At 43.4% G+C, this 25,377-nt stretch overlaps 1 protein-coding gene across 1 annotated transcript; it reads right to left on the bottom strand.

Moving 5' to 3' along the window:
• Positions 1-292: 292 nt before the first annotated feature.
• On the bottom strand, positions 293-24,955 carry SLC22A15 (solute carrier family 22 member 15). The gene is made up of 12 exons (XM_083719162.1): positions 24,788-24,955; positions 21,797-22,009; positions 19,993-20,125; positions 18,463-18,627; positions 17,624-17,753; positions 14,584-14,799; positions 12,894-13,034; positions 11,527-11,612; positions 10,833-10,953; positions 8,514-8,586; positions 6,842-7,030; positions 293-5,787 (listed from the first exon to the last, which is right to left on the bottom strand). Exons 1-12 carry the CDS (start codon positions 24,950-24,952, stop codon positions 5,704-5,706), a joined length of 1,716 nt encoding a protein of 571 aa, XP_083575288.1. The 5' UTR covers positions 24,953-24,955; the 3' UTR covers positions 293-5,703.
• Positions 24,956-25,377: the final 422 nt, after the last annotated feature.

Raw genomic sequence — 25,377 nt, 5'->3', positions numbered from 1 at the left:
AGTTCTAGCCCTGCTCATCCTCACTCCAGCTGTGATGCTAAGCCAATTTTCTCATTTCAGTGGCTCTGGGCTGTTGCTAGCAGCAGTTTGCAGCATATCAAGGGGAAGGTATTGATTCACACTGACAGTTCTAGCTTCCCAAGCCCTTTGGGATGGTGTCACTCTAAATGGAACTGCTTTCTACCTTGTCATTCCTTGCAGGGATGGGTATAAATATCTGGTCTCAAAGAAATCACTCCTTGTGCTAGCAGCAGGCAGGTGGATAAATCAGCATAAAACTGGGTAGGCAATATTACAGATGGCCTTGTTTTTATTGAGGTTTTGGAAGTGGGAAAAGAGGGAAAAGGCACAAAGTAAGTCAAACACACGTTACACAGATTGTGCAAATCAAAGGCAGTTTTACAGCTTTAAACTGGCAACGTGTTGCCCAATACAGGAAAATATCTTAAACCCTCAGGCTACAAGCCAAATCCTACACAAGTAAAATTGTCCTAATGAGTTTACATAGGTATGTAAAATTATAATCATACAGTTTTCAGAGATCATTAACATTTCCAATGGGGCAAAGGTTTCCCTAGTGAATTTCTGTTTTAATTCTACTATATTCTGTTATTATATGGGGCTGAAGCCAAATGATGTGAATAAATATTTTCAGGCAAGAGTGTCGCCTTTCTGAGAGATCAGAAGCTAACTTGAAAACAGGGTTGCTGCTCATGGTGTTGATTTTTGTGTCTGGGTCAAAAACCTGTTGAATGCAATGGAATAATGTATGTAAAGTTCTTTGGAAACAAAGCTCTCACAGATTGCATTCAACTTTCTTAAACTTTGTCTACACCCTACCCTGCCTCTTAGTTTTTAAAATTCAGCAATTAATCTGGCAAATGTGAGGATGGGGAGCTGGGGAAACAAAACCAAAACACATCTGAACCAAGAGCATCCTCAACTGTGACACAAACATATTTAAAAGGACAGGACTAGCATGTATAGGAATGCAGTACATAGGAAGTTACACCTTTACCATTATAGAACAAGACGATGATTTTAGCAACCCACAAAATACATTTGATAGCAAGAGTCTCTTTTCACATGTGTTAAGAAGTGTACATGCCCATATGTTTCCTGTATCCAGTGCCCCAAATTCTGTATTAAGAAACATAACAGCATTTTCTGTTAATAAAAGCACCTTCAGGATAAAATCTCTGCATGGCTCCACAGACATCTTTGAATGAGTTACAATTAACATTTCTGAAGTGGAAAGAAGGAGAAGTTCCAACAAAAGAAGAATGGATTTGAAAGTTATTGGACTATGCTGAGATGGTGAAGTTGACAGCAAAAATAAAGAGATCGAAAAGATGAATTTTTTGTCAAAGAGTGGAGATTCTTTTTGGACTGTTTAAGAAAAATTACAGTCAAATGAAATCGCGAGCAGGATTTGAATTCCAGGCAAGGGAAGGAGAAGAAATAAATTATTGTAATACAAGTTACAATATAACGGAAAATAAATGGTAGATTTGGCAGCAGATAAAGGACCACAATAGGAGCATCACGGACGTAAGGAATTATTATATTGAATGTGAACTGAACAATGTCAAATTTTGTATAAAAAAACTAATAAAACATTATTTTTAAAAAACAATTAACAATTCTGAATAGCTTATCATTTAGGGTTAAGAATGGCAAGCTCCGGCGAAGTACAGCAGCTGCAGAATGAATCTGATCCCACCAGTCAATCTCATCCTCCCAGTCAAGCCCTTTCGTATGTTGGCAAGGCGTCTTGTTTTGTTTTTTAAGTGCAGTACCATTTGTGTGACAAAACAGCAACCGATAGCATTTAATGCATCAAGTTCCTTAAATTGGTCCCTAAAATATATATATATCTGGGGTAACTTGAAGAAGCTGTGAGCTCCTAAATGAGTTTGCCCTTTAGCCACGTACTGAACATGGCCCCAAAGAAGCAAATTTATCAGTGACCGATTAAAGCAGACATTCCAGGGACTGATTTGGCTGTAACCAGTTTGAGCTTCCTCTCAAGAGCCAGCTCTGCACCTTGCTCTTCCAGTCAACTACCCTGCTCCAGATTTGGCTAACATTAAGCCGTGGCTATATTAGATAGCCACACAATAAAAATGTATGGTAACTTTTTCGAGATCTCGACATTTATTTCTTTGGCTAGGTGCTGTCTGCAAAGTAATAAATCCTTCCAGAGACATTAAAGTGCTTATGAGAAAAAACAAACCTTCTCATTCCTCCCAGAGATTTCTCACCTTGAGGACTGGTTCATATATACAGTGGGACCGCAGTCCCCAGAACTCCATTCAATGGGACTCTACAACAGTTTACCTATATCAGGGCTTATGAGGTCCTAAACATTGTGTACAGTTTTGTTTTTTAAGCAAGAGAAACCAAAGTTCATTTTCTTATGTTAGATTTAATGAATTGGAACAGCCGTCTAAAAACAGTTAGGCTGGGAGAAGACACAGGTGAATAGGCTTCGGAAGTGGTCCTCCCTGGCTCTCCCATTCAGATGATGAAAGCAGCTGTGTTTCAGTAAGTTTCTCATATACAGTACTTTATTGCTTTGTAACAATGCCTCCAATGAAAAGGTTTAATGTCATCCAAAAGTGCTCCTCTCAAGACACGCAAAGCGAGGAAAGTGAGCACATACTCTTGTTTGGCCTGAGTGTGCTCCTTTCTACTAAGGCTTTCCTTCCTGGGCTTTGAAAAAGTAACAGAAAACTATCCACCTGCGAGTGGCCGGCCTTCTTCCCTCAAGACATTCCTTCCTGGTTCCCAGGCAAGGCATTCCATTTCCGCTGTGCCAGATCGTTTACTAATCCAGGCGTGTATGTGTGTGTAGACACACACACACAAATTTAGTATTTAAAGATGTATTATACGGCAACGCAAGCATTATCTTCAACTACTAAATGAAGCAAAAAACTGATCATTTGAGGATTTCAAAGTGCTCAATAGTAGCATCACTCCATCACTGATCATGATTTACCCATTTTAAAGGGTTTTTATATATTGGACCTGTTTTAGGCTCCCAATAACTTCTTTAAGCAGACTGTCTGTTTGAACTGATGGGGAAAGGTCAAAGGACAAACCAGTTAAAAGAGGACCTGCACACAAGAAGGAAAACCTACGAATCCAGGTTTTTATTTGAATCTGCAAAAGCATTTTCCCTTACAGTGCAATTCTACGCACACTTACCAAGGTGTGTCCCTTTAATTTCAGCAGGATTTTACCCCTAGTAAGCATTCAGGCTTCCAACTTCTCTCCTTTCTGGTGTGGTCTGCCCCTAGCACTCACTGCACTCTTATTGCAGCTTATCTTAATGAAAAGACAAAAGTTTCCAAGCACTTGGGGCCTTCAAAGCAGGATAGCACCACTTTTCAATTTCAGGAGGAGGGATTTTCTGAAAGACACTACAGCCTCATAGCAGTTTCTCGCTCTGACTGAGCTTCTGTCCCTGAAAAAAAGGGACAACTTTCATAAGCCTTTCTACTTTTCCAACAACATTTCCCCCCAGTCTCCCCTGCCCTCCTGCATTTGTTAGGAGCAAATGGTTTTGAACGAACCAAAGCCCATCAGCTACAGAAGGGGTGGGAGGGAGGAGAGCTGTGTTGTGCCGACTGCCTGCTCCTTCACCCTTTTCTTACAGTGTGTTTGCATATTGGGAGGAATATAAAGCTCAGAAATAGACCTCCCCACTAAAAGGAAACTATGATGAAAAATGCTAATGTATAAAATATTGTGAGCAGGGAAAGTGGAATGTGTTGCTGTTCACTTGTCAATAGGTGCCCATGAAACACACACAAGCTCAGCCTAGCCTTCGTAACCGGAGCTAAGTCCTAGGCAAGAGTATTGCTTTCTCAACAGACGCCAGGAAAATGTGCTTCTTCCGAAACCAAAACGCTACCTGGGAAAAACAAAATGCTAGCAGATCTTCTGCGACTTGAGTAAAAAGTGAAACAACCAAACATCAAGTCCCTGCCTAGGAACATGAAGATCTTTAGACACAAAATGTAGTAGAAAAATGCCTTCTAGTCTGTGAGTCCAGATTGATTAAAAAGAAGTTGATCCTGTGAAGATTGGTCCCTTTATAAAGTGGAGCATGAGCTTCAGTTAGTCTTGTAGAAACCTGTCAGCACAGATAGGCTTCCTACTGCTGTTTTAGTTTTGGTAAAAACAATTTGGAGCAACTACCGTGGTTGGAAAAGGTCTCCTAACCTAGACCATGTCTTCCAGTTTTCTGCCTCAAGATAGGAAACCAAAGAAGTCTCTAAAGCACCAAGAACTGCTGGCCCAGATGCCACTGACCATTGTTACCTAGTTAGTGTTAGGCACATATCTGTTTCAAATGTGGAGCTCGGTTCAAAACGGAAGATATCAGATCTTCACCAAGTTGAGAGAGGCAACGATACATGCTTCATATCTAAGTGTAACCTTGAAACTGTTAAGACTGAACCCATTGAACATGATGACTGCATGAGCAGTAGGAAACCTTTCAATGGACACACAACCACCCTTGTCTTGCAATCACAGGTGGTGATTGGAAAAGCTTTCAGGAGCTCCCATCTCAGGCCTCAAGTCTCTTCTCTCCCATTTAAATACAGGAGGGAAAAGGGAGCCGATGTAAGTATCAAAATGCTTGAAGCACGGAGGAGATGGCACTGGGTGGATTATTATGCAGGAGATGGCACTGGGTGGATTATTGTGTATTGCTCCTGTCTAAAGGGGAGGAAGAAATGTCTAGCGCTACACACAGCCGCACACTTCTGAAAAAGGAAAAGCTTCCTTGTAAACACAAAGCTGTAGTCCCTTGACAAGTAGAAACCAAACACAGCTTGAATCCAAATTAGCAACACCTGCTAGACTTCCCTTCCATTTAACCAGCAAGACGCAATTGCTCCTACCGTTTTGTAAGGCAAGGGTAAGCCCAAAGCAGAATGAGTTATCTCACCTTGATGACTCCTTCACCAAAGGTATACATGACAAATGGCACTGAAATATCCAAAAGAGGCAACGTAACAGGTCAACAAAGGCAAGTTAAAATAAAAACTTTTAAAATGAAGTTGTGAATCCACCATTCCTGTGATTCAGTCGCCTTTTAAATCAGTCGGTCTGTATTACAGGTCCCTGCGGTCTTGCTCTGCTATATAGAACCATGCCTGATCCCTTTCTGCATTACCCCAAGATTAAAATCACACACAATGCAGAACCACCAGGAATTGCATTGACAGCAAAAAATGTCACATCTTGCAGTACTTCACATTTCCCCCACTAAATAGTTAACAATGCCTCTCCACAATCAAGTTTCACCAGGGTAGCATAAAAGCCAAGCTTAACAAACGGACCACTTCCAACAAGTCAAGGGAAAAAACTGCAACAGATGCAGAAGAGAGCTGGCTAAACGTTGGGGCCGCTTTTAGGATTCACAAGTGCTGTCAGACAATGCGTATCCTGCAAATGCCTTACTTGTCTATAAATCAGGAGCAGTCTACATCTGCCAGAGCTGTCACTGACAAGCAGTCATCCTATTTGCAAGAGCTGTCAACGGTATCCTACTTTTCTCCTAAAAGCAGACACAATAGTACGGTTCTTCTGTTCACTGATTGCTACTGGCTTTTAGGTTTGTTCAGATAAAGCTGGCTGGATACTTCACAAAGGACACAGCATTTAACAGAAGTGTTTTATCCATCACTTGATCATTTGAGTCTCTTCATCAGCATCATAGAACTCTTCATCTTCACTTCCACTCCCAGCCGAACTATCGTGGTCAGACTAGAAGGAAAATGAGATTCTGATATCAGAGCTATCCTTCACCAAGTTTTGAGTAAAATGTTTCAGATGATTAATCTCAGCCTTGCAAGACTATTCACTAGGTCATTTTCAGTTTCCACCAGGCCTTTATAACTCAGCTTCAACCCAAACCTCCATATGGGACAATACTAAAGTGGATCATTCTCTATCTTAACTGTTTTGAAGCTGTCCCCCCCCCCCCCCTCAAATCAAGGAGCGTATACATCTTACGAAATAGAGAAATAAATCATAGTGAGTGTTTTCAGCACTCTATAAAGAACATTAAAATGTCATTACTATTGCTGCAAACAGGACAACCTGGGCAACACGATTATGGCACCTTTGAAGCTCGCCTCTTATAATCAAGAATAAGAAGCCACTGACTTTTACAAAGCACAGAGCAGGCAAGTGACTGCATTTCTTCCTGAACTGGCTATCACTTTGTACTCTTAAGTCAAGGGAGAGAGGCGCTCAACCTATCTGGTACCACTGATATCCCCCTTCCAAAACCTCCACAGCTCTGATCGACAATAAAATGGCAGCCAAACCCTGCTGCCAGTCAATTTTGCTTCCTTCATCGCTGACAGAGGGCTCGACCTTTCTGTTTCTTGCTGCTGGGTAGGACAGGACATTTGTAGACACAATAAGCATGCCAGAACACTGTTCCTTCATGGCGGCTGCTCCCCTTCCTCTAGGAAACGCTGTCTTCACATGTTCAATAGCATGAGGGCCTCCTGTTGTTTCTCTCCAACTCAATATTCTGTTGTGGGCGGCCAATGAGAAGAATGAATAGGTAACAGTTGCTATCCTTTGAAATAAAGGAGGAAGCAGGCTCTGATCTAAAGCTGGCAGCCAGAGAGAAAGTGGCTGTTTGTCTGGGATGTAGTCATTTGCCTAGCAGTTAACATATCTAAAAGGCACAACTAAATATTTAATATCTTCTCCTTGGAGCCACTACGTTACCCTAAAGAAGCTGGGACTTCCTATTCAACTTGACAGCTTTTGTAACAGGAGGGGAACTGGCAAAGGTTCATACCCGTGAGCTTTCCATTGTTTGCAGCGAAACAGCTTCATCTCCTAGCCGCCGATATGAGCAAACCTGTAGATCAGATATCGTCTCCAGCAGGGGGCTATTTAGGGTTTCTGGCAATAACAGACTCAGAAGACCAGCGAACAAGCCTGCCACACCAAACACAATGAATGGCAGAGACCCTTGCACAGATTTCTGTAAAAAAAGAAAAGAAAAGAAAGAGCAAATATAACAAACAGCAGCAGTAGTAGCTAGGGCTCAAATATGTTCATGTTAATCATGAAATGATGGCTCAAGGACATAATAGCTATTCAACCTTCTTTCAGCTGTTCTGCGCTGGCAAAGCACACGTTGGGCCAGTTACAGGCTGCAACTGTGGCAAAACAACCACACACAACAGCACGAGAATTTCCAGCGACCCACTAGAAGAGTCACATCTTCAACACATCTACTGGTCATGTGAAAAAGGTAAAGGTAAAGGACCCCTAACAGTTAAGTCCAGTCACAGACGACTCTGGAGTTGCAGCGCTCATCTCGCTTTACAGGTCAAGGGAGCCGGCGTTTGTCCACAGACAATTTTTCCAGGTCATGTGGTCAGCATGACTAAGCCGCTTCTGGTGCAACGGAACACCGAAACCAGAGCAGCACACAGAGACACCATTTACCTTCCCGCTGGAGCAGTACCTATTTATCTACTTGCATTTTTTGGCGTCCTTTCGAACTGCTAGGTTGGCAGGAGCAGGGACCGAGCAACAGGAGCTCATCCCGTCACGGGGATTCGAACTGCCCACCTTCTGATCGGCAAGCCCAAGAGGCTCAGTGGTTTAGACCACAGCGCCACCCGCATCCCTCTTGGTCATGTGAACTGACCCCAAATTATGCATGCAGAGACAACAAAAATTGGGTAGTGCAAGAGCACAGTTACAAAAACGGAGTCTGGAAAGAGGGACAGTATGGAAGAGAGGGGAGACAGAAGAACCAGACTCAGACATCTATGCCCTAGCCACACCTGTCAGGGTCAAGGGTGGAAGGAACAGAACAACTCTCATGACAGACTATTACAAAAACTCTCTGAAAGAGCTCTGGCTCCCGCTCTCCTCTCACAAATACGAACAGGGAGAGCTGCCAAGGAGAGGCAGTAGAACGGTCAATGAAGCAGCCACACTGGGGAGGGTGCGGGCTCAAATGAGAGAGCACACGCTCTCACCAATATTTCCAGTTTTAAAAGATCTCAGATGGCAACATTCTTGAAGAGCTGCTGGCAGGAAAGCAGGGAGAACTTGACCAAATAGGGCAATGGACTGAGCCTTTACAAGGTGGCTTGGTTCATCTAATTTCAACAGGTCCACCAGCTGCAGGTGGCCCACCTGAATGCTTAGGCAGCTCTGCATTGCCTTTTCTCTCCCCTATCCCTTTCTCTCTCACACATCTTTATTCACAGGAAACTATCACTACAGCTTTATCATGCGCAAGGGGAGTTTAGGACTCTTCAAAGTTGCATCAGCCAGCAAAAGTCACGTCTACCCCAAAGCCAACTGTTCCATGCACCTGGCAATTTTCAAGAATTCTGAATGTCAGAGTCAAAGCCAAATTGAACCCATGCAAAATGTACTTTACATTTTGCTACTGCCCAGTTTGGGGGAAGGCGTGGGTAAGAGAAGGAAAAATCGGTACAAACCAAAGACGGAACAAAAGGAGCGATGATCCCACCAATTCGGGAAAACATGGAACAGGCTCCCATTCCAACATTCCTGTGGGAAATAAAACAGTTACATTTACATGAAGCATTTTTCCTTAACTAAGGTAGGCTTAGGACTACGCTTTCAAGTCCTGAAGAGTACCTGCAGATTGCTGAAAATATCTATTTAATAAGCTTGAGAATACTCAGCAATGGCGAACACTGCCTGCCCACAGGAATGTGGCCCCAGGTGGCTCTCTATGCGGCTGCACAGCCCTCCTCACCCCTATTATTGTGGTACATTTCAATGCTGAGGGCTTTAGGCAACTTGTAAAGACATTACTTAGTCAAGCATTTGGTTAACTGACTGGAGGCAATGGTCTGTCACTCTTGTGGTGCTATGATGTACTTCTGATTTATTGCTGTGGTTGAGTTTTTTATATTGTATTATTATTACCAATTTTTACAACCTGCTCTGGGATAATTTTAATGAAGATTGGGCTATAAATCACCTAAATAAATATGTATATTATTGACTGAGGTGGATTCAAGGGAGGCCGAAGGAGAAATAGAATGAATTATTTTGTGCAGGGGTAGAATGTTGCCTGCTTTCTAATGAAAAATCTGCTTTAGATGGCTGTTCAAACTCCTGGCAGAGAAATTCTGCTCTGCCTGAATCCTTTGCCTCTGAAGACGGTGCCTAGCACAGAAAATGGTGCACAAAATGCCTCCCACTCCCAAGTCACCACATATGGGAGATAAGCATCATTCTCCTTTGAATGCTGCTGAGCTTTCCAGAAGTTTTGCATGAGTTCTGCACATTCCCTGGCATGGAAGGACTCAAATGTAGCCTTGATAAGAGATACACCCCTGATGGCAGCAGGAATTGGCTTCCCAGTACAGTGGAAGCTGAAGCAGCTCCACTTGGCCTGGAGCAGAATGAATGAGTTTGCAGTGGAAGCTGCCAGTGGACGGCTCAGCCACAGAACTGGAAGGCGGCTTTTTTGCTGAAGGCTGTTTGACCCCTGGGACACGCTGTTTCCTCCTCCTCTTTTTTTAACAGCTCCTGCTTCTTGTGTGACCAACTGAGCCACAAGCAAAAAAGAAGGCATTTTTTTTAAAAAGGGGAAAGGCAGTAAAACAGAAGGAGAAAGTAGTTTGTCACTTTTTAAGGAAGAATAGCCAATGTTAAAATGAGGAGGGAAACTGAGTTCTAGGAGAGGTTGAACAGAAGCTCAGTCCCAGGCAAAGGCAAAGGAACATACTTGGGAGAAGCCTAGAGGATAGGATACAGCACAAAGAGTGAGTCACATGTCCCTTGCCTTCCTGGGTAGCAGAAGGGCTTAACACATTCCTTTCTGAATGCCTTCTTAATCCCAGAGAAACAATGAACTCCTTTAGGATTTCTGTGTAGACACCTCAGACTAAATAATAAAGGTGTGGGATGTATCATAACTGAAGCAGTCAAATATAACATTTCCTGTTGCCTAGAGCGGACACACAGGCGAATGTTGCTCCAGAAGAGAGGACTCCCTGTCATACCTGCTCTGGAGCCTCCTCCCCCTGTGTGACCAGGTAGATGGGTGGGACTCCAGCAGGCCCTACAAAAGGGCTAGCAACGCAGCCATCTTCCTCTTTTCACCTTTTACCATTTTCTACTTTCGGACTCCTCTGCTGGCTCTTAGCCAGCAGCACAAGGCTCATCCGTACAGAGGATGGAAGCCACAAGGTAGAAGGTCTGAGGCCTAGCTCAGACTTCTTTTCTCTACAGATGTAACTGTAACTACAAGATAAAGCCTGCCTTCAGGATACTACCGTGAACTGAAAGAAGACTGTCGTGTTATTCTTTTTAAGAGGGAAATAAAGGGGAAATTTACCAGGAACAATCCAGACTGGACAAGCCAGACTGGATTGCTTAACTTAAATGATTATAACAAATCCATCAACTTGCTTCCAGCAATGTACAAGGAAATGTGCTCTGCTACATGACTCACTAGCATGAGTGAGGAGGGATAATATTCAATCAGTATATCCTCTCCTACTTTCCTCAACATTCCCACAAAAGGAAGCTAACATTCAAGTGGATTTCTTTGGCTAAACAGGGATGTTCACATTTAACTTTTGCATTTGGGAATGGGGAGAAGTCGAATTCTCATCTGCAATCCCCTCAGGGAAAGGACCTGCAGTTATAGAGAGATACTGCGACCCACCCTAAAAGCAAGGACCTATGAATTTAAACTGAACGGTGCCTCCCAAGAAGAAGAAAAGTCAGGGGGTCTCATATAGACAACAGAAGCCACCAAACTGAACCTGTCTTACCTGATCACTGTAGGATAAAGCTCTGATGTGTAGATGTAGACAATGTTAAATGCTGCACTGATTGTCAGTTTTCCCAGCAAAGACAATGAGCGGCTGTTTACAATGGCAAACACTCCAGTAGCTGTTGGGGGAGAAATGCAGAGCTTGTAAAGATGCTGTAGGAAGCAAAGATGGCCTTTTGGCTTTAGGTTGAAAGTAGACCCCCCCCCCCGCCCCCTTGCTAGCCAACAGAAAAACCAGCCTGTTCCCATTTATCAGAGGAGGAGGAGTTTCAGGGAGCTTGTTTGACAGAAAGCACACTCTGGTCAAACGGCCACCTGGCCTTGTGCTGGGGAACTGAAGAGAAGCGCCATTTAATGTTGTGTTCACAGAAGAGGAACGGTTCCATTCATGGTGTCCAACTAAGATTTACTCAGAAGAGACCCAGTGAACATGACCAAGTCTTATGCTGCGGGCTCAAAAGGAGACACTCTTAGAGAGGCTGGACTTAGAAATTAGATGGGGTACATTTTTAACTACTTCTCAAGCTTCTAAGATCAGTCATTTCTTGCGCGTCTGGTTCCAGTTGCCCAAGGCAAAACTCTCCATATAAGCAGCTGGAGATTGCTGCTCCCCTACAGATGTGAGAAAGCCTGCACTGCAAGCTGTTGGCCTCCTGCAGTCTGCTCCATAGTTAAAAGAACAACACTTTTACCTTTCTTTTCTGGAAGAAACATGACGATAAGAGAGGCTAGTCCTCCCAGGAACAAAAAGGCTGCAAGCGTCCGTTTACGGCCAAACCTGAAGAACCGGAAAGAGAGAGAACAATGAAAATGCAAAGCAAGTAGAAAACAAGCTCCCTTTACATCCAGGGCTTCAGTGCAGGAAGCCTATTACTCTCCAGTCAACAAAGGTATTCCAGATTTTTGAAGAGAAGCAGAGCTAAAAACAAATATCTCTTAGAATGTCAAAATCATCTCAGGCACCTATTACCCAAATTCCTAATTACCACTTGTCACCATCATCATCAACAACAAAAACTTTAAAAGGAGTCACCAGGAAAGAAAATTGAACGTGGATTTCTTATTAGGTTTTGTTTCGTTTAGGTCTTAACTTGAAACACCCACTACGGGTGTTAAATTAGGAGAGCAAACCTAGGAAGACTTGTGCTGTCACCAATTACTATCTTTGGGAGTCATCATAAACCTACTAGATCTTCTATATTCCATTCCCTTTGGGGCCCATTTATAGTAATTCCTCTATACCTGTGCATGAATGCTTCATGAGATATACTACTTCATGCACCATCATGTCAGGTTGTCATATCATGTGCCATATAATGCCAAGTGATGTGAAACACCATGTCATGTCACATCGTGAGATTCATCGTGATGCCAGCTCTTGCAATATACCTCATGTGACGAGACACACCACAACACCACAAGAGATATAGGCATGCCACATTCACAATATTTCAGTCTTTAAAGCGCTACAAAACTCTTTGTAGTGTTTCCTGCAATGGACTAACAAGGCTACCAAGCTAACAAGCTTGACAAAAAAAGTTTTTCATGCACATTGCATTCCCGCATGTATTGGTTTAATTTTTTATGCCCAGTATCCTTTATGCCAGTATCTTCTTATTCACCTTTCCTTGGGGACCAATCTCAATTATTTTCAAATGAAGAAATACAAGCACCTCCCACTCTAGAGGAAAATAGTCTAGCATTGCTTACTGCAGAAGAAGAGATTCAGGCTAAGCAGCACACACAGCAATGAAACTGATAATCATGAGAAAGATGAGCAGGCTAGAGGGCTGATTACATGAATAGCGTCTACCTAGGAGAAGGGGCACACGGGCGCAGACCCGCAAAAGAGGGAATCTCTTGAGATGATTTCTTGCCTCCCCCTTCCTCGGGATGGGACAGGATCTTGCGAGATCTCTTCCTGCCGCCTGCTTTTTCTAATTCTCTCCTTTCCCCCTTCTCACCAGGAAGTATCCACAACCTCACCCACTGCTGCTGCCACTCAAAAGAAAGAAAGAAAGAGGTAAAAAAGAAATTTATCTAGCATTCCAACACTCACCATTTTTTGCCAATCAAGTAGATGCAGAGAGGGTATGCCGGAATCTCTATTAGCCCAGAAAGAGCCAGGTTGGCATAGACGCTGCCACCCAGGTCTCCCACGTTGAGAGTAAGACCGTAATAAACCAAGCTGCATACGAACCTGTAGCGAGTAAAAAGAAAGAGATGTAAAATGCAAAGTTGCTTCTTCTAGTTTTCTGCCTATAGAGTAGCTGTAACCTTGAACTCAGAGAAGGATGTTATGCTTTAGGCATGGAACATATTGAGTGGGGCTCCTCAATATTTATTTATTTATTTATTTTTATTTAATTAATTTTATTTATACGCTGCCCTCCCCGGCCAAGACCGGGCTCAGGGAAGCTAACATCAGGTATGAAAACAAATGATTAAAATATACAACTTAAAAACAAGTTTAAAATACTACTTAAATGCAGCCTCATTTCAGTGGAAGCCCAGATCCAAAACTGTTTGGGGGGAGGAAACGTCAAATCTTCACCAAGGCCAACTATCCAGACTGGTCCTCCAGGGGCCAGAAAAGCCAGGGAAGTCCCCAGAGAGGGGTTCCATCACAGAAGGAAAAGGAAAGGGGGGGGGTCAGGCTGGTTCCAAGTCAAAGGCCAGGTGGAACAACTCTGTCTTACAGGCCCTGCGGAAAGGATCCCACAGGGCCCTAGTCTCATGAGGCAGAGCGTTCCACCAGGCCGGAGCCAGTGTTGAAAAGGCCCTGGCCCTGGTTGAGGTTAATCTGATTTCCTTAGGGCCCAGGACCTCTAGAGCGTTGCTCTTTATGGACCTTGAGGTCCTTCGCGGGGCATACCAGGAGAGGCAGTCCCGTAGGTACGAGGGTCCTAGGCCTCAAAGGGCTTTAAAGGTCAAGCATAACACCAGCATAACAAATTCATGATCAGAGCAATATAAATACAAATTACATTTTGGCATTGGGTATCTAAAGCATTTCTAGGCAGGGTATTATTATTATTTTTTTAGATTATCAGGTACACTGAATCAGCACCCGGGGACCCTTGAGCGCTCCTTGCTAGTCTAAATGACAGGCTTGAAAATAGCAGACCAGTGCAGCTAAAAGTCCAGAAAAAGCACACTAAACATCCACACACCCTGGCACCTCCCTCCTTCGGTGTTCTCTAGTTGCCTTCCATGGGAGAAACTGCTTTCTTTACAAGCTCCTAAAGCCAACCTTTCCATTCAGATCACTGAACCTCCAAGTCTTATTTCTTTCATTAAACAAAACAAAAAAAGGTTCTACTTTGATCCAGACAACATAAACCACATTTGTACATTTCAGTGGTCTTCCAGCTATTTAACAAAGAGACATTACTCAAACTGTCTTGTAAGATTCGTATTAAAATGTCAAGCCACATGGAAAATGTGCCCACAAAATGATTTTTACTCTACCATTCAAGGACCACTTGGTCTTTGTGTAATTATGTACTAAAATAATCCCACAGGCTCTGATCTTCGATATTCTACAGTTTGTTTTTTTTTGTTCTTGTAAAAAATATTTAAAAGCATAAAACTCCAAATGGATTTTGCAGCCTGTTTTTTTAAAAAAGAGTTTGGGGCTGTAACAGCCACATATTTCCTCCCAGAAAGACAGAACATGCCTATCTTGTTGTATTTGAACAGCACAGTAGTAGCAATTTCAAAATCAGATCAGAAGATAGCACACGTACCAGATGAACATCATGATCAGAGTACGTCCCAAAAGGATCTTGTACCGGAACAGGTCCAGGATGCTCCTGGTCTCTTTATAACTCCGTTCAGTAGGGAGTTTAAGTGAAAAAGTGCACTTTGGTTTGCGGTTCCTCTTTGCAATGAGGTAGAGGGACTCTTCAGCTTCACTCAGCCGTCCTTGTGAATACAACCAACGAGGTGATTCAGGAATGAATCTACGAAGAACAAAAAGAGAGAAAATATTCCACAGATGGCGTTAGAGTCGTTTTACTACTCAATATTGGCACTTCTGGTAAAAAAGGAAAAAGTACAATCATTAACAAGTTTTATACTGCAAATAGACTTCAATCTTTGCTGCTTTGCACAGGGATAAACAAGACCAATTTTGTAGGACTGCAGCTCACAACGATGCGCTGAATGCAGCCATGTTAAGCTAATTTAGGAAGATTCTGAATGTGCAAACGTAAACCTAATACAGAACTTGAAAAAGTAGTGTGAAAGCAGTGGTATGGAAAAGTATTGAGAATAGCACTTGACACTGACCCAGTTCATCTCCCTATTATTCAAAATATGCATATTCTGTAATAATAATACAAATAATAAATTATCATTGTCATAATATGCATATGTACAATTTACTTACATTATTGTAAAATGATTATTTTATTATACTTTTAGATTTAAAAGAGATTACTTCTTTCCTTTTTCAAGTATTTCTTTATTTCATAACCTATTATGAATATTTTGACATACTTAAAGTATTTATGAATTAAACTATGCTTGTAATTACTTATATCTGCAGTAGAGCCTGAGCCTCTTTAATGCCAGGGCCACGGGTTCGAGCCCACATTGGGTGAAAGATTCCTGCACTGCAGGGGGTTGGACTAGATGACCCCCACTGCCCCTTCCAACTCTACAATTCTATTATTTAATTCAGTCTGCCACCCTCTGCATACTTACCTTGGAGGAAACCCTGTTGAACATAGTAGAACTTATTTCTGAGCGTGTACAAAATTGCACTGTATTGAAAACCTTAAAAATAGTAGTATGCTCTTTGAAATGATTAATCACATAATTATTTGGAAAATACGTTCTCCCTGAACCTTTAATTTGTCAAGCTACTCTGCACCCAATAAGACTAGAAACATTTTTGAAGAAGAAATTACAACATTTCAACTAGAGTCTGGATTGCACAGATGTTTCTTGGGAAAGGCCTTCACATTATTTGCGTTTAGCAATCAGACTGCTGCTAATTTTTGAAGATTATAGGTGCCTATGGACTTCTATCCACTGTGCTATCATAAGCAAGGGAGCAACTTCAATTCACCAGGTATGAATTGCCTAAAGCCTCCTGCAATCAACCAAATAATGCTATGCAAAATAAAGCAAAACCACAATGGGCAAATGTAAAACCTAGGTCTTGTACTAGGAATCCCATTGCGCTCAAAGATTATGCATTGCTTGACAATGCTCTATCCTGCCACCAGCGTATGACTGGTATGCACTAGCACCCCCCCAAAAAACAGACTTGGGCTTCTCCAGATAAAGTCACTGCAGCCTTATAGAAATCATCCATTTTTCATTGCTGCTTGAAGTTTTCAATTTGTACAAGACAAGCATGGGAAACACTTCCAGCCCATAGGCCAAATTAGGCTGATGGAGGTCCTAATTTGGCCCACGAAGCCATTTCCCCCAAGCCACGCCCACTTGTCATCAGGTGTGGGGCAGACACAGGTAAAGATGCCTTTGCAAAGGAACAATGAGGGGTTTTCAAGTGCATTCCCTGTGCCTTTTAAATTTGTTGTCAAATGCAAACCCAACTGGAATCAGCCTCCCACATCCATCATCATGGCCCATGGAGGAACTCAGGATTCAGCCTGCAGGCAGAATCCTGTTCCCCACCTGGTCAGGTAATTTCATATGTAACACCGATGCAACCAAGACCGTTTGCTAAATACATCCAGTCACTCACTCTCTGTCTCTCTCACACATGTACCCTTTCAACTGAACTCTACCAAAAAAAAATTAATTTACTTTCAACAAGGAAAAGTCAGTTTTGGTGGACGTGTACTTCCTACATCAATTAAGCACCTTCCCTACCACCCAAAATTCCAGAGCAGTTTTGCAACTGATTTTCAAACTTTTTTTCCTCATTTGAATGAATAAGAAAATTTATAGGCATCATCAAAAAAAGGGAAAGAAATAAGCAACTTGCTAGAAGCACAAGAGAGGCAAGACTGAAGGCTGCTGCAGTGCTCAACTTAATGCGCGTGTCTGTATATTACAGATGTCAATGCCAGTTTATAATGTAGATGAAATGCCTCTTGCAAACGCTCTTCAAATCCTACGTCTGTCTTCATCCTAACAGGTGTCCGCATCTATGTAACTGAAAGCCTACCTCTAAAGCAGTGGCTACAGATGACATGAGGGGAAAGAAGTCTGAAGCTTACAGCTTATGAAATCTTGGGACAGGTGGCAACTAACTTGGATGATCAGAACTTGGCAGAGTTTATCAGAACATAAAGGAAGGAAGACAAAGCAGGAAAAAGCCACACAATGGCACTTAAAATGGTGGGAATCTGGCAAGGCAGCAACACTTCAAAGACAGATTTAGGGAGCAGAGTGGATAAGACTAACAAGGCAAGAGGTGATGCTGTCGCCCAAGGCCAAGGCCAACGCTATGCTGTGTGAACAGGAGCAGTCCTGGCACAATTCTGTAGTATTCCTTTTCCCTTTAGCACTGCTAAAACCACATCCTGAATCTTTGTGTTCGGTTCTGGGGAGCACACGTCAAGACAGACACTGAAAAGGATTCTAAGGACTGTTAAGATGAAAGAGTCTAGAAATATCCTATGAGAAGAGGCTAAATCTATGTCCAGGCTTAGAGAAAGTAGGATCAGGGAAAGTAGAAATCAAACAGCTTAAAATACTTTAAAGGGATGCAAGAAAGAGAGATAACTACTACTTCTATTCAGTGATAAGTGATTTTCACACCTTTTCATGAACACCACCAGAACAATTTTAAGGTAGGTAACTTACAGAGACAGGAGGAAGACTACTGTTCCCTCCAGGTTAACCACAACTGCTAGAATTCTCCAGGAGCGAATGAGATATCCTAACAAAGCATACTGGGCAATTCCCACAGCAAAGAAGAGGCCACCAACTGATCCTAACATAAGGCAGACAGGGAAAAAAGAGTTATTGACCATTTAATGATGTTTGTTAACACAAAACAGACAGGCAAAGAAGGCTACCTGAACAAAGATGCAAAGATAAAGATAATTTAAGATGGAAAGGGAAGACAAATTATGCTACAACCTGTTCTTAAAATCACTATTTGTGAGGTCTTCCTAAAAAAAAAAAAAAAAGGTAAACTTTGCGGGTAAAATGGCATGAGCAGAACTGGACTGAGAATTTTAGGCAGTGTAACACGTGATATATTAGGTATGTTATCCTCATCCTACAGAGTCTAAAGTTTGTGCTGGTATTTTAAATGTGTAAGAATCAGAATGCTTAGCATTTTACAACAGAAAATTTGCAGAGCTTTGTGGATGAAGGATCAATCGTATGCATACAGGGAACACAAACTACTTCACACATTACAGTTGGAGGATACACCATAACCATAACATGCAAGCTAGTTTTTTTTTTACCCTATCTACAAACTGATGGAAGCAAGAGCAAGTCTCAGCTTCCAACAAAAGCATGTGTGCACAAGGTAATCAATCAATCAATGGCTGGATGCATACAGATTACCTGGATGTGCCCGTCAATCTCACAATGTATAAAGCAGTTCTCAAACATGAATTAAGATCTGGATTTGCTGCCAGAATTTTTTTTAAGCTTTCAATATAAAGACCAGTAATTAAATGTTGTACCTGCCAAAGCCCAATAAGCGGTGCCCACACATTCGTTCAGGAGGACAAAAGCCACTAATGACATCCCACCATTCATTACTCCCACCAAGAAGCGGGAGACTGCAAAGAACTCGTACGAAGGGGAGAATCCATTAGCAACAGCAAACAAAATGTCAAGGGCAAAACCTGGAAGGCAAAGAAAAATTTCCTTCAGAACATCTCCCAAGAAGTAAATGATGGCTGTTGTTTTTCCCCCTTTTTCCAAAGTTAGCCACTGTGGACACAGTGCAATATTTTAATGCAGTTCTGCTTGGTTGCTCAAGAAAGCACATGTAGTGTTTGTAATGAAAAATATAGCTGACCGTATCTTACACAAAAGTTCTCTACGTATGATAGGATACGCTGTCTGGTTCGCTTTATGGAAAAGACACAACCCGACGGAAAAGACACAACCCTCTCTCTTTTTAAAAATCAGCAGCTCCCATATCTTTAAATGGATTCTAATTCTGCAATGAATAGTGCATATGATTATCCCATTTTAATAGCCAGCTGCTATCAAGCTTTCCTAGTGGCCATTTTAAAGGCAATTATTTACATTGGGCTTGCCAGGGCTTTAGGAGCTGGCAGCAACAGCCAAAATATCTGAGCCAGGGTGAGGAATGTTGCCATCTTGTCCCCACAGCCTTTTTTTGCTGCTTGGGGGCTGCTAAGGAGAGAAAGATGGAGCAGCTGAGGCAACACTTAAGATCAGCAGCCCAGGCAAAGGCAAACCTTGCCTCTTGTAACTGTCATCTGTTGTTAGATGTTCCTGGTGCCAGGGTGTGTGTTATACCAAAAGAGAACTGGTAACTATGTTTGTGAGCCTTCAGTTAGAAAGGGTGAACTAATCCCATGTTATCGTTTAAATTTCTTGGATCCATGTGTGAGTAAGAAGGCAAGCTACAAATATTTCGGATAACAAATAAATATCCAGAATATCTGAGTAACAGGAATTTAGCTGTTTTATTTGCTTCCGACAAGTAGGTTAGAACTATAGGGCTGCAAGTATATGGACAACTTTGCAGTTTCTCTTCACAATGCAGATCAGACTGAGCCACAAAACTGCAACAAACTACTGCAGATCACCACGACCATCTGAAGTTCTTGAAGAAAGGAGCACACATTACTGGAAGAGAAAAGCAGCACAGTGCAAAGCACCACAAGGTCACTAGCCAATCTGCCACAAGGGAGAATTCCCCAAAATCCAAATGGGACAATTGGGCCCCAATTAAAATCCATTCATGGATTCTTTTCACAAGAAATTAAAAAAACTCTTATTATCAGCCCATACTCCCCCCGTCTCTACAACAGTCTCCAATGTCCCAGAAGGTGACCAAACCCTACAAATTGTGGAAAGAGAAAGCTATGAGGAGATTCCCAATATATGAAGTGTAGTCTATAGAGTACTCAAATTCATGGCTTTCCTTTAAAATACCTGGACAGAGCAGAGAATACAACTATGCTAAGAAGGACGGAGGCTTTTCCCTTCATCTTTTTCTGATGACAGCTTACCTACAAGGTAGACTTTCTTCCGTCCAAAACGATCTGAGAGCTGTCCAAAAGTAATCACCCCAACAAACACACCACTGAAGAAAAACGAACTAGCAGCACTGATCTTGTATGATGTGTTGCCAATTAAAAACCACTAGGGGGAGAAAAAAGCAGAGTTAGGCAGAATCCAACAGAAGGCAAGAGCTTCTTTTTAAAATCCATAAATTATCTTTAACATCATCATGCACCTAACAACTAGCACCCAACAAAAAGTTATTTCCTATTGTAAATAAAAAGTACTTTTCTCTCCTTGCTGATTTATATCTATAGGTAACATTGCATATTTATTGTCCATGTACAACATACAGAAGCTAAACAGGAGTGCAAAACTTCCGAAGAAAGGCCAATATTGAGATGCTTCAAGTTTAAGATGCATCTCTTAAAAGATCACAGGAGTACATATTAGGTGTATTTCTGTACAATGGATAAATGGCAAATGTAACACTTTGGGGTAATTGGCAAAAGCATTTCCTGAAGGCATACTCATTATTTTGTTGACTTGTTACTGGCTAATATGACAATTCCAGTGCATGAACATAATCCATTAAGGTGGGGGCTTTGCAATCTTCTTAATAGGACAAGTCTTTTGAGAATGAGTATGTGTAGCACCTCCATTGCCAAAATCTGCAAACAGGCATATACTTCATAACTTAGCTTCAGTGCTGATCTTCTCAGAAACAGTGATATGTTTCAGCCACAGTTCTTCTTAGAAATTAATACTTCACAAATGCTACAAACCATATCCTTTGAAGTATGGAATGAACTTATGCAATGCTTGTTGTGAAACAGACTTGGTGAGGAAGTAGACTGTGCTACACTCAGGTTACCATTCAAGCATAGCACTGTTCATGAACCCAGTAAAGAAATGACGATCTTATTCTTCTTTATGGAGTCATAAACTAGTTCCTCCCCTTTAAGCACACACACACACACACACACACACACGCGATTTCCAGAGAGGTAGTCATGCTAGGTGTTTTTGCAGGAACAACCTTAAAGACTAGCATATTTATTATGGTATAAGCTTATATGGACTCCAGTCCACTTCATCAAATGAATTAATCTGGTGGTTTTTAGAAAAGTCCCAGATGTTCATCTGATCACAGCTAGACAAAATGTTTATGAATGGATCATAGCACTTATTTTTGAAAAATTATAAGAGCTACATTTGGTTAAGGCTTGGCTTTGAACCAACAAGAATGGGACAAAAATAGTGAGCAAACCTTTAACTCTTCTTTTGCCAGGACCCTAAGCAAAATGGCAAGGCAGTGGGAGAGGAAGAGATTAATATTGCATCCCAAAAGGCTGTGGTCTGTATCAATCTAATTTGGGAATGCAGGAAATTCATTTGTTTATCACATTTATATCCCGCCTTTCCCAAGGAACTCAGTGTTGTATACATAGTTCTATCCACCCATATTTTATCCTGTGAGGTAGGCTAGGCTGACAGTGGCTGGCTCAAGGTCACCCAGGGAACTTCTTGGCTAAGTAGCATCTGAGCCCATGTTCACAGACTTAATTAGTCTCTGCTAGGTGCAAGACAGAATTTTGTTTGCACCATATTCTCTGACCTCTTCCTTCCCATTTTGCTTGTGTTGCTCAGCCTGATTAAGAGAGCTGCGAAAAAGCTTGTTCACTGTTTTGGGTGCATCTTACATTACTGTAGAATTTGGATTTTCTCTCTCTAATGGATCACCTACAATTTTGTAGCAATAATTTAGAAGGTTAAGTGCCAAGATCCCCACCACAATCTTGGCTCAATTACCTCAGAGGCTATTGATGTAAAGTTGCTGCTAAAGTGTATGTGTTTCTGAACTTCACTCCCATTGGCCGTCAGGAGCCACTTCCCAAAAGTTCTTTCTTCGCTAGCCGACTCATTACCATGGCTTTTATTTGCAGAGGTCCCTTCAAGGTCCCAGTGGTAAGGAGGTGTTGCTCCCACTAGTGCAATGAGGATTGCTTCACTGGCCACATAGAGCTGAAACAATGAGAAGTAGAATCAAAATCAATGCCAGAACAAACAAGAACTTCCAAACATTGAAATAACAAATATCCTTGATCATATCTACACAATAGCTCAGAGGTTATTTGCCGTTTAGAATGAGAATTGCCAGTATTTCAGGTTTATCTTTACATACTTCAGCTTTGGAAATGTTTCTCCCACCTTGTCAATTCATAGCAATAGATCCTATGAATGCTCTTTTTGCTTGCAATAACCATAATTCCAGGATCCATCTACACTTCCACTTGTCCTGTGATTTGAAGTCACAGGTCCAAGAGGGGTTTTTATTTGTTCTGATGCCTTTCTCAGGAAAACCTGCTGTTTTACTGCTAAATTGGAACAAACCCAATTGATTCTGGTTCCGATTCAACATTAAACAAGAGGTTTTCCTGGGGGAAATAGTGGGGAAAAGAAGAACCTCTTGAACTGATGGAACAGAAATGTGGGCAGGCCCCCCGTTTCATCCACACCAAGAAACTATTGCCAGCAGCTTCAAAACAAGTCAGGATATGAAACCAATTGCAAACTATGGTGAAGAAAGTGTTAAGCGCACACATTCCAGTTCTCTTCTCTAAATACGCATTTGCCAAAGTAATGCATTGCCCCGCTTGCAGCCAGTAAACATGTCTAGTAGAGATATGAAACAGGGGCTTCCTGATTCACAGCCCAGCATCTTGGCCTCTGTGCCACTGTACACATATCTGTGAAATTTAGATCATGCCACCTGAAGAACCAATAGCCCAGTTTGCTTAGAAGAATTTCTCTACCACTACAACATAATTCGAAGTTCTTTCATACAAAATAAGTTTTCTCCAAGAAAAACACACACACGTCGAAATGAGTTATAAGCTAAACAAACTTGTTTCTAGTCAACAAAGATTTTTGTGAGTGCACTGAAATAGAACAGACCAGACGCAAGCTTACAATCTGAAGGCGAAGTAGGCCTTCTCAGTCATGAGTATCCAAGTGGTCTTCAAGAAAGCCAAGATCAGAATGGAATGATTTCCTGGGATCCATAATTTTTGGCTGGCTAAAATTGTGCTTGGCAGAATGATTCCTCCTCAGGGAAACATCTCCAGGTCCAACTTTAGGACTGAGAAGGGTGTTGAAGGCTCGTTGACATGGCCGTGAGTGGCCGAGCTGCTCCAGGGCACCGACGGCAGCCACCACCTCACTTCCCAGCTCCAGAGCCAGCACAGCTGGCAGTGTTTTATTGGTTTGGCTGCTTAGCAGCAGAGCTTAGCTCCACACTCAGTATATGGAGGCTTCCTGGGTTAGGCAAACCTCAGCCTACAATAGCCACAGCATCTTCAGCTTTCCTCACCCAAGGGGAGGCAGGGAGAAGGGAGAGAGAGAAGGGATCTCTGCACTGCTGGCCAAGCCCAATTCTGCAGCTGCAAGGTTGGAGAAAGGCTTGCCATGGCCAGCAAAAAAAATGGAGGTGCCTGTCTGTTTCCAATTACCGTTTTGAAGGGTAGTTTCCAATTCACCTTTGGGCTTTGTGTGACAGCCACAAACTACACAGGAACACTCACCCAGTGGCAGAGGAAGGGGAGTGTGGGGGGGAGCGCACCGCCCCTGGCAGCGCAATACTGATGGGGTGCCATCGCAGCTGTCCCCCCCCCCCCCGCTGGGCGTCCCGCCCCCGCAGGTGATGTGCCCCCCCAATGCCGGAGCATGAAGCTCTGCCACTGCACTCACCACCACCAAAGTGACTCTCCTTGAGGCTATACTGTCCAAGCGACTGTCGCCCTTAGGGCTACCCATCTACTTGGTGCAGGGCCAGCCCAATACATTTTGGCACCACAGGCAAACCACAAATAGGACTCACCCCCCCCCCACACACACACACAAACCAGGGAAGAAGGGGTGAGTGAAGATCTACATTAGAGAAAAAGAGGGGGGGGGGATCAAATCAACCTCCCCTGAAGGTTGAAATGGGAATCAAAGGCCATTGTTGGCAGGGGGTGTGCAGAATCATGCCAGGGAGGTGCAAAGCCCAGGAGACCCCCGAGAGCAGCCCCCACTATTTATTTATTTATTCCTTACATTTATATACCCCCTTTCCCTCCAAGGAGCTCAAGGTGCTGCCCATGGCTCTCCTCCTCCCTGTGAGGGAGGTTAGGCTGAGACATGGTGACCGGCCCTAGGCCACCCAGCGAGCTTCATGGCAGAACGGGAGATTCAAACTCCGGTCTCCAAGGTCGTAGCCCAACACTCTAACCATTTTCGGCTCCAGCAGCACCTCCTTTTCACCCTGAGGCCATGGTAGAGGTGGTTGTTATTGTTGTTATTATTCCTTGCTAAATTTGCACACTGCCCTTCCTCCCAAGATCACAAGGCGGTTCACAACATAAAAAGACAAAACGAAAACACAGGACACATAATAAAACACAGCAAAAGCAACAGAAACTAATCACCCCCCAGTTGAAAAGGCTACAGCAGTCCAATGTCTGGTTGAAGGGAAACACTTCCACCTGGTGCCTAAAGGTAGGCAAGGAAGGGGCCAGGTCAGCCTCCCTGGGGAAAGCATGGGGGGGGGGCACCAAGCAGGCGGCAGATCCTGGAGGAGCATCTGCACCCCCATCCTTCTGCCCGGACACTGAGGTCCATCTCCGAGGGCCTTCTGGGGGTTCCCTCCCTGCCAGAAGTGAGGTGACAGGGAACCAGGCAGAGGGCCTTCTCGGTGGTGGCGCCCGCCTCCCCTTGCCTCCCTCCCTCCCTCCCTGCCTCCGCCCCGTCGGGCTTCTTCACCTGGAGCAGCGCGGCGAGCAGGACGCAGAGCCAGAGCTGGAAGGGCCCCATCTGGCCCACCTGAGGGAAGGCCTCCTCCACCTCCATGACTGGGGCTCCGGCCCGGGAGGCGCATCCCGCTGGCCGGCGCCGCGCTGACAGGAGCAGCGCCGCCCGAGTGCGCATGTGCGAGGAAGGGAGCGCGACGTCCGCCTGGAAACACGACTTCCTGGTTACGGCCGGCGCCCGCCCCCATTTAGACAGCCGGGGCCTTAAGGCGGAGCTGCGATTGGGCAACGCCGCGAGATGCTCCCGCCCTCCTCCCAAAGTCCCCGCCCGCCGGAATCCGGTTGCGTCGCGGCTGAGCGGAAGTTCTAAGTGGACCCGGAAGACGCGGCAGGAGTTCGTAGATCTAGGTTTGGGCGGGGAAGCGGAGACGGAGGCGAAACCGGGCGGGCGAAAAAATTCGCGGCGAACCTTCGGACTCATTTTAATTCTGTATCTCCATAATTATATATGCGTGCGTGTGTGTGCATTTTTAAAAATAATCTATAAAACATTCGTTTCTACCCCGCCTTTTTCTCAGACAGGGACTCAAGGCGGCTTGCAAT

This window comes from Podarcis gaigeae (genome assembly GCF_964106915.1).
Source record: "Podarcis gaigeae genome assembly, chromosome: 17".
Classification (NCBI taxonomy): domain Eukaryota; kingdom Metazoa; phylum Chordata; class Lepidosauria; order Squamata; family Lacertidae; genus Podarcis; species Podarcis gaigeae.
Note: the sequence above shows the minus strand (reverse complement) of the source record. Positions and strands in the feature narration are given on the sequence as shown.

Coding starts and splice junctions, on each gene's coding strand:
- SLC22A15 (XM_083719162.1), bottom strand. CDS start 24,952: ATGCGCACTCGGGCGGCGCTGCTCCTGTCAGCGCGGCGCCGGCCAGCG. Junction 7,031..8,513: donor CTCCTTTTGTTCCGTCTTTG/GTTTGTACCGAT, acceptor CTTTTTTTACAG/AAATCTGTGCAAGGGTCTCT. Junction 5,788..6,841: donor AAACAATGGAAAGCTCACGG/GTATGAACCTTT, acceptor TTTTCCTTCTAG/TCTGACCACGATAGTTCGGC.